Source organism: Oryzias latipes, chromosome 14 (genome assembly GCF_053564925.1).
Source record: "Oryzias latipes strain Hd-rR chromosome 14, Olatipes_Hd-rR_3.1".
Taxonomy (NCBI): domain Eukaryota; kingdom Metazoa; phylum Chordata; class Actinopteri; order Beloniformes; family Adrianichthyidae; genus Oryzias; species Oryzias latipes.
The window spans coordinates 8,859,473-8,869,223 of record NC_136250.1 but is presented as its reverse complement, the minus strand read 5'-3'; the positions used below and the strand labels follow the sequence as shown (position 1 = coordinate 8,869,223).

Below are 9,751 nucleotides of genomic sequence, written 5' to 3'. Positions count from 1 at the left end.
TGCTCAGATTTATGTCCAACAGCAAGAACTAGATATATATATTTATGATTTTTTTTCAAATCAGTTAATTTAGACCTCTATATATCTCTAGAGTGTATCTCATCAATAGACTCTTTAATTCTCATCGACTGTCCTTTAACCCTTTTATCCCCCTCACCAGCTCGCGCGCACAAGTGAACAAACAAACACACACTCATTGGCCACAAAGGTGAGTAAACAGTGCTGTATTTGTTGTACTTTGGAGTGGTGGTTCAGTCTTTTTTAGCACGGCAGCAGCTCCTCTCAAAATCAGAATCAACTGACGAAGACAAAATGACCTGCAGAGTGTGTCTGTTGGTTTTCGCCTTGGGTTTACAGCTGGCGACGTTCGGACTGAGAGCTGAGATCACACAGGAAAATACAGGTAAACAACAGGACAATCCAAGTCAAGAGCTAGAGGAATCACTGAGGAAAGAGACAGGAAGATTCACGATCAGATTTTTATTAAGTCCGAGTCACTGATTATGGCGTTATTATTCCACTTATTTAAATGAAAATGTTTCTTTTTTAACATTGGAGCCAGTTTTCCAGTATTGAGTCCATATTGGTTGATTGTGTGATTGCACAAGGTCATATTTATTTATTAATTGAAATATTTATTAATTTAATTATGAACAGTTTAGGACTCCATACAGACCACACCCATGACCCAAACCTAGAGATGCAAAAGTGAATATCCTTGAAGTTTACAAACCCCTCATTGAAAATAGACTTTAGTCTTTAGTTAGGAAGTATGACTCATAAAGTGGTGGACAAAATTGTTGGTACCACTCAGTTAAAGAAAGAAATTCCACAATGATCACTGAGATGACTTGCAATGTACAAAAGTAACAATAAATTAAGATTTATTGAAAATGAAAAAATCAAAATCATTACTTTTGAGTTGTTGATCAACAGAATTAATAAAAAAAAAACCTAATGAAATAGGGCTGGACAAAAATGATGGTAGCCATAACTTTATATTTTGTTGCACAATCTTTGGAGGCAATCACTGCAATTAAACGGTTTCTGTATTTGTCAATGAGCCTTCTGCACCTGTCGACAGGTATTATGGCCCACTCCTCATGAGCAAACTGCTCCAGTTGTCTCAGGTTTGACGGGTGTATTCTCCAAATGGCATGTTTCAGCTCCTTCCACAGTTGTTCAATGGGATTCAGATCTTGGCTCATTCAGATTAGTCCAACGCTTTTCTCTTAGCCAGTCTTGGGGGTTTTTGGCTGTGTGTTTTGGATCATTGTCTTGTTGGAAGACCCATGACCTGCGACTGAGACCAAGCTTTCTGACACTAAGCAGCACATTTCTATCCAGAATGCCTTGATATTCTTGAGATTTTATTTGACCTTGCACAACTTCAAGACACTCTTTGCCAGAGTCAGCAAAGCAGCCCCAAAACAGAACTGAGCCTCCTTCATGTTTCACAGTGGGAACAGTGTTCTTTTCGTTGTATGCTTCCTTTTTGAGTCTACGAACATAGAGCTAATGTGCCTTACCAAAAAGCTCCAGTTTTGTCTTATCTGTCCAAAGGACATTTTCCCAGAAGCTTTGTGCCTTGTCAACATACATTTTTGCAGATTCCAGTCTGGCTTTTTGATGATTTCCTTTCAACAGTGGTGTCCTCCTTGGTCGTCTCCCATGAAGTCCAATCTGGCTCAAACAACAACGAATGGTGCGATTTGACACTGATATACCTTGATCCAGGAGTTCACCTTTTGTGCCACTGTCGTCACAAGAACTTCAAGCTGCTTAGAGATGGTTTTATAGCCTTTACCTTTACGATGTTTGTCTATAGTTTTGTTTCTAATGCCCTGGGACAACTCTCTCCTTGGCTTTCTGTTGTCCAGGTTCAGTGTGGTTCACACCTTTTCACCAAACAGCAACGTGACTATTTGTCTCCCTTTAAATAGGCAGACTGACTGATTATGGGTTTGAAAACAACTGTGATTGTCTGAATGTCAATTAAAGGAAAACAGCTGAGTTCATCATGACCCCCTGGGCAATTAGTTCTCAGTCTTTTATGGAAGTACCATCATTTTTGTCCAGCCCTATACAAGTCAAGTTTTTGGTTTAATCAAGGAAAAATCTGAGCTGATGCAATAATACATTTTGAACTATTTATCTGTCTTATGCATCCGTCAAACCCCAACACTCACTTCATCTGGCTCGGGGCTGAAGGTTATTCCAGCAAAAAACTGTTTGGACACGCTGATTAAATTCTTAATGAAACCAGGAATTTGTGGGTGTACACAGTATTTTATTTTATTAAATCATATTATTGTTTTATTTATTTTAAGAACTTAATTTTAGTCCAAGGTTTCATTTTTAATAAAAAAATTAAAACAAAAACAAAAAAGGTAACAATGTCAGTGGTGGGGTAGGACCCAATCTGCAGGAGAGCAGGCTTGGTGGCAGAAACATTATAAAATATAAACTTGGAACACATAAAAGCACACGGAGAAACAAATAGGGGTTCAAAGCAAATAACAACTGAAAACAAGACACTTAAAAACACTGAGGGTTATTACCTGGAATAAAAACAGCTGTGGATGATTGTTAACCTAAACCTGGGAGGTATTCCGGAAAGCATGTTTAAACTACCCTGAGTTTAACCCTGAACTCTGGCTGAAATCCGCCTGAACTTGCTTACTCTGGGTATGTCGGTTCCAATAGACCGGATATGAGTTAGTGTAATTACGCTCGACTTGGTAACCCTGGGTTAATGCACATGCACAGCAGGTACATAAAGACATTCTCAATGGATCGCCGATTTCCGGAGTCGCCATGGAAACACGTGGAGAAAAAAAGAAAACGCTATACTTTTGAGACGGAGTCGGAGATTGTAATCCTTGTGCTATCCTAGGCACTTTACCATTGGGAGTCGGGTCATCTAGACCCACTAGAGAGTGAGCTGAACCTTTTTTCTTCAATGATTTGGGATCTTCACTGGTGTCCATGGATTACATGAAATCTGTCCACCTTTATCCACGTTTGTCATGGTAGGGAGAACACGTCAATGGAAGGGTGGGGTCATCTAAGATAGCACAAGGGTTAAATGAAACATGACCAGTAATGTGTGTGTTTTGGGGGAACTTTACACCATAGTCCCCATCAAGATGGATCTCAGTTTAAAATTCACTTGTAGGAAGTTTTGAGGTTTCTGAGTCTGACTGGCTTTTAAGCAGTTCATCAACTATAATAAGATTTTAGGAATTAATCAAATGAAAAGGGCTAACATCCGTAAGACTGTGTTGGTGCAATGAAGTGTGATCTACCAAGTGGGGTCAATGACCCAGTTGGCAAGGGTCGTATAAGCAGGCAGATATCAAGTTGCATCAGTCCTGGCAAGTGTCTCCATGGCATATTAGATGTAAATGATAGAGGATGTGTTTCATCGGTCTGCAGTTGGGTAAATGGGACATTAGCAAGCACCAACAAAATGCTGGAACAAAAAAATTAAATACACACCATGATGAAAATGCAAAGACAGGGAATTTTTACTTTTTATAACACTAAACGGTTAAATGGTTAGGTCAGCTCAAGCTTTTTTCTAACAGAAATACATTGATAACCTTTTTTTAACTCAGTTACAGAAGATTCTGCAGCAACGTAGTTCAATATGATATTCTGAGGAGATCAACGCTGCATTATTTCAATTTCCTTACAAAAAGCACTTGGGAATTACATTCACATGATGATGAAAATTGTTCATGTTGTGATATGCTGCCTTTTTAGAGGCAGTGTTTGTGTCCCAGCAGATGGCCCACACGGTGCTTCATCGCCAGCGCAGATACAACACCGGCCATCTTGAGGAATTTCTCCAGAAAGATAACCTGGAGCGTGAATGTAAAGAGGAGGTTTGCACTATGGAAGAAGCCAGGGAGGTGTTTGAGAATGATGAGGAAACTGTAGGTTGTGCATCAACGTATCATTAGATTTGTCTTCTTGCTTGATAGAAATGAGTGAAAATGATTTGCCTTTAACATCAGTGTTTGTGTTTCAGTTGAAGTTTTGGGCGAGCTATATCGGTGAGGAACATCAGACGTGAGTTTCCACACCCTGTGCTAGTTCTGCACTAATACTGTGGAGTGTGTTGTTATGTGTGGTGTGTAGACGGTGACCAGTGTGACCCTCCGCCCTGCCTGAATGGAGGTGTGTGCAAAGATGGGATGAGCTCTTACGTGTGCTGGTGCCAACCCAACTTCAGAGGCAAAAACTGTGAAACTGGTAAATGTGACAGACTTGCACGACAAACAAGACATCAAAGACTTTGGTTGATAAAATGAGCCACTGTTCTTTTTATAAAATTGTTGTCTGATTTTTTTTCTCTGTTTATAACAGAAATAAAAAGGTGTTCCATCGACAATGGTGGCTGCATGCATTTATGTGTGATGCAGGCGCGGCGAGCGGTTTGTTACTGTGCAGCTGGTTACAAACTTGGTCTAGATAAAGCAAGCTGTGAACCAACTGGTAAGAAACTGTATGCAGAACTGAGCATTTATAATTATTCAGGTCGTATTCATCTGTGCATTTTTATTTCTATTTTCTTTCCACACAACCAGGTTGCTTCACCACACAACCCCATAAAAGCGTTTAGTCTCCTTTATATAGATCTATATGTAACTCGGACTTCTGTTATTACTATTGATCAATGCCTTAAAACTGTATGTTTCTTCTTCTGAGTGAACTGAAAATAAGAAGAAAACAAAATGGAAAGAAAGTTCTAAAACTTGCAACAGGATTAATCCCTCAGTCCATTACGACAGAAAAATTATAAAAACTGTTTTCAACTTTCCAAACAGCCAAAAACTGCTTATCAGTTTACAAATCAAAGGTTTAGGTTAGATTTATATTAGTCTTTTACTTTTTAATTGGACATTGAAGATTGATTACCAACCTTTTTAAAGCAGTTACCGGTACAAGCATTTAATCAAAATATGACATACAAAATTATATGTAAGCAGAACAATGCCTACTTTATTTTTATAAATTGCAACATCTTGTTCCTGGTTTAATATAAAAGACTCAAATGACACAATTTGGATTTCTAATATTGTCTGACCAGCTATAGTTGATTCTATCTGGTTTGTTTGATTTTTTTTTCCCTCAGAGGAGTTCAGCTGTGGTCGTGTGAGTCGGTCCTCTGGTTCTGACACCAGGTCCATCCAAACACAGCAGACTTCCAACAACACATTCACCCCCAGATCTGTACAAAATTCTTCCGCACCCCAGGAGGAAGACTACTATGATGACGATAAGATGCAGCTGAGTGATTACTTCGACCTTTTATTGAATGGATCAGACACGGTTAACGTCTCCCATAAGGCGAGGGTTAAAGTGCGTTCTGTGAAGCCAGATTCAGGTCTCTCTACTGAAGCTGAAGGTGTGGCAGAAGGCACCGCAGAAACTCCCCTTGAGACAGAACAAGACTACTCATGGGGGTTCCCCACAATGGCTCCCATCAAACTAAAAAAAGTCACTCAGACGAGGATTGTAGGAGGCGATGTGGCGTACCCCGGAGAAATTCCTTGGCAGGTCTGAATGAATATTTCTTTTACTCTCCTGATGCTGCTGTCATAAGAAAAACTGTATTTAAATATTCTTTGCTCTCCAGCAGTGGTTCATCATTAAGTACGATTTTCAGCAATGATCAGCTGAGAAATAAAATAAATGACTTCAAAAAATATAAAAGCTAAATATATATATTAAGGTAAGCCTGCACAGACAGATGAGAATCCAAGTGCTTCTGCACAAATGACAAAAGAAAATACTAATGTGCTGACAAGAATGCAAGCTAGTGTGAGTAGTAGTGCTGCAGTACACTGTTAATTGCATTTTGACATTTTTGTTGTTTTAATGTATTAGTATTATTCAACTGAATAAGCTCTCACTTATGTTGTTGTTTGTGTAAATTTAAATTTTAAGTCAAGTGCGTCTCAAATAAACAAAACCTCTTAATAGAGATTTCAAGTTTAGTTGATTTAACGTTATAAGTATTATAAATATTATAAGTACAATCTTCCTTTGGCCTTCTAATTTGCAACCATTATTTTGTTAAGAGGGAAAAGGTTAACTTTTTTGTACTCAGAAGAAGAATCCATGAGCTGCATGGTGGCTTTGGTTCAAAACCCAGCCAGGACCCTTTTAGTTGGAGTTTGCATGCTCATTCCTCCAACACTCCAAAAACATGCTTTAAGAGTGGACTCTAGTTAACCTAGGTTTGTGTGTGGGACTGTGTGGTCCTGCAACAATCTTATAACCTGGATGTTCAACAGGCAATGTAGTAAAAAGTTATGCCGGCTGGGTAGCTCGGTTGGTAAGGTGGGAAGCTACCATGCAGGAAACCAGGGTTCGATTTCCGCAGGGGAATGAGCAATGGTACTGGGGGCAATTACCATATCAATGGTGAGCAGTTAACATCACCCAGTGAGGGGTCTTAGGCAAGACCTTTAACGCTACTGCCTCCCGAGCAGGGCTCAGCTGCAGCTCACTGCTGCAGGTGGGTCAAATGAGGAGAAGAATTTCCCTTCATGGGATAAATACAGTGTAGAGAAAAAAATAGCAATCCCAGTATCTTTTTTTAATTAAACTGAAGCTTAAATAATTTACTTCACATAAAATTTCACATAAAAATAAGACATTTTTTTCTAGAAACAATCCTCAAGTACCAGAAATGTGAAGATTTGTGGGCACAGATTTCTGATATTTTTTGTACTTGCAGGTGACATTGATGACCCGCCCGCCAAGTCAGAAAAGAGCACAGCCCTTCTGCGGTGGATCTCTGCTCAGTGACTTATGGGTCATCACTGCTGCCCACTGTCTAAACAACATGGGACCGGATTTCTTTGTCAGAGTTGGTATGAAAACCATTGATAATGCAACTTCGTGCTTTCAAGAAAAAAGCTTTTTATTTTGAAAATGTAATCAATACTCTTAGGTGAACATGATGTGAACGTGGATGAGGGTCCTGAGAGGGACCATGCGGTGGCAGAGAGGCACGTCCACTCATCCTATGATCCTAGGATATCTGACTACAACCATGACATTGCCTTACTGAAACTTGCCAGTCCCGTTGAGCTGTCCAACCAGAGGCGCCCCATTTGCCTTGGCCCAAAAGGTTTTATAGAGACCCTTGTGGAGGAGGCCACCAGCTCCCTTGTGAGTGGATGGGGAAAACTGAGGTTCTACGGCCCAGAAGCCACCAAGCTTCAGAAACTGGCGATCCCTTACGTGGATCGTAAAGTGTGTAAGGAAAGCAGCAGTGACCACATCACACGCTTCATGTTCTGTGCTGGCTTCCGGGACCAACAGAAAGATTCGTGCAAAGGAGACAGTGGCGGGCCACATGCCACCAACTACAAGGGCACATGGTTCCTGACAGGCATCGTCAGCTGGGGGGAGGAATGCGCCAAAGAAGGAAAGTATGGCATCTACACAAGGGTTTCGCATTATTACCCCTGGATTGTACAGAAAACAGGAATCAGAATGACCACCTGATGTTTCCTCCTGTTGTGAATCCTTCTGAAAATCAGAATCATCTAAAATTGTTGCAGAACTTTTAGCTACAGTTTGTTTTCCCAAAAAAAGAAAACTACTTCTTTTGAGTTTTTCCATGTTTCTTATGGAACATTCAGAAATAAAAACCCTTGTCCAATTTCTAATAAATGTTTAATTTGGTACTGTTTTTTAAGCAAGGTTCACCTACCATGGCCTTTAATGCGCTTAGTCAACTTTGAACTGTATGTGTGTATTTCTGTTGTCTGTCTGATCTTGTTTGGGTTGTACTGGAATGCATTTCGTATGTCAGTGTAAGCTGTGCATATGACAATAAATCCCTATTGTCTACTCTCTACTACTGGAGTGGTTTGTACCCTTGCCTTACATCAGTTTAAGTCCTGGTTCAAGTCTCGGCTGGGGGACCTGAAACAGAACACCAATGGGGGACCTTTCTGTGTGGAGTTTGCATGTTCTGAGTTTGCATGTTCTGAGTTTGTATGTTCTCCCCGTGCATGCGTGGCTTTTCTCTGGGGACTCTGGCTTCCTCCCACCATCCAAAAATATGCTCAATAGGTTAAATGGTCATTGGATTGTCCCTAGGTGTGAATGCGAGTGTGTTTGGGTGAGTGATTGTGGCCCTGCAACAGACCGGCGATCTGTTCAGGTTGTACCCTGCCTTTGCCTCACAGTAGCTCCAGCAGCCCCTTGACCCGGACTCAGTGGGTGAAAATGGATAGATGGATGCGTTGCATTAAGTAGAATAAACAGCTGATGTATAATTTTATAAAGCCTACCATTTTCACCTCTTTAATTTCACCAAATAATAAAAAGTTGAATTCCTGGGATAAGATAAGAGAACCCAATAGATCTTTATTTTTCAAAGAAAGAATAAGCTCATTGTCAGGGTCATGACTGTTTCCTAGCAAAGAGAAGAACCATACAGGAAACAAGAGTTTCTGTTAGACTTCTGCAGAAGGAGAACCGTCTGTCACAGTGCAAGGCTGTCACAGAGGAACTCTCCCTTCCCACTGTATCCAGTCTGGTTTGATTGGTGGCCGGTGTTGACAACATAAAAGTGGGTCATTTAATCAAGCAGTACAGGAACATCATGTCTTGTATAGTCAGAAAGGACGTCAGTGTTTTCTTACTGTGAGACTGAACTGAGACACAATCATTTTTTGGTGATAATAGCGTGTAAGCAAATGATAACTACGTAAACCCTTACACTCACCAAATTTACCAAATGATTTTATGTGATCAGTGGTTTTGTCTTGTCTGGCTGAAGTATGAGTAAGGTATGATCCTTTTTTTTTTTAATTCAATCTCTCCTGCTTGTGTTCACAACAGTCTTTTTTATTTGCTTGCAATCTAGTGAGTAGTGCATATCACATGACAGAAATGTATCTGGTTCAAATTCTGCTTTCTTTGGTCTTCTCCAAGTCTTCTGGCTTTCTCAAACTAACCAAAACTATGAAGTTAGGTTGTAAGGTTGTATGGGACTCATTCCATGTCCCTTTTTCGTCTCTACTTCTGGATTCACAGGCAGTGTCCTTCTTGCTAGAAAACAAGCTCCAGTTTACCCCAATTGGTAGTAAAATTATTAATTTCTCAAAAAGTTAACAGTGCAATGCTTTGCATTTTTCCAAGCCGTTTTGGATTAAAAGCAAATGTTGCAGTTCTTTAAGAGATCACTGGTTTCAGATTTCCTATTGATTCCAACGTTAAAACATCCAGCATTACATCGAAACTTGAGTGTTTTATTTTCTATTCATTACAACTGAGGAGAAAGAGAAAAAGAGGAGGGAGGTGGTGTTTTTATAGTGCTTTATTAGACCTCTAAATTGTCAAATTTTGGGGCTTTTTATGTTAAGCAGGTAGGTGGACTCCACAAATTCCCTCTACTCTGCTCTGTCATTGCAATCATTGTGCTCAACGCACTTCTTTCTTATTTTCATCCTGAATCCAAGAGATGACAACAGATATGTATAAATCATCTCAAGCTTTATGAACCCCCCCATCTATTTGCTTTTTCATAACAGACTGATTTGTAATTTTTTGTGTTTCATTTTCTTTGATCATGTTTAAATCATTATTTCTTTTTGCTCATGTTACATTCTGTTTTAGGTTTTCTGTTTCCCCATAGTCACTCGGTTTCAGTTTCAATCGTCCACAACTCCTTGGGTTTCCGTCAATCACCCCCTCTGTCTGTTCAAGTCCATGA

At 39.9% G+C, this 9,751-nt stretch overlaps 1 protein-coding gene across 1 annotated transcript; it reads left to right on the top strand.

Annotated features, from left to right (window-relative positions):
• Positions 1 to 226: 226 nt before the first annotated feature.
• Positions 227 to 7,885, top strand: f9b (coagulation factor IXb). Its single transcript, XM_023962676.2, has 8 exons — positions 227 to 403; positions 3,769 to 3,941; positions 4,037 to 4,061; positions 4,147 to 4,260; positions 4,375 to 4,503; positions 5,144 to 5,568; positions 6,755 to 6,890; positions 6,971 to 7,885. Exons 1-8 carry the CDS (start codon positions 313 to 315, stop codon positions 7,528 to 7,530), a joined length of 1,653 nt encoding a protein of 550 aa, XP_023818444.1. The 5' UTR covers positions 227 to 312; the 3' UTR covers positions 7,531 to 7,885.
• The last annotated feature ends 1,866 nt before the right edge of the window (positions 7,886 to 9,751 follow it).

What these genes read in the sequence shown, in the direction of transcription:
- f9b (XM_023962676.2), top strand. Translation starts at nt 313, where the DNA reads ATGACCTGCAGAGTGTGTCTGTTGGTTTTCGCCTTGGGTTTACAGCTG. An exon ending in AGGCAAAAACTGTGAAACTG is followed by an intron (nt 4,261 to 4,374) that starts GTAAATGTGACA and finishes TGTTTATAACAG; the next exon opens with AAATAAAAAGGTGTTCCATC. An exon ending in AGCAAGCTGTGAACCAACTG is followed by an intron (nt 4,504 to 5,143) that starts GTAAGAAACTGT and finishes TTTTTCCCTCAG; the next exon opens with AGGAGTTCAGCTGTGGTCGT.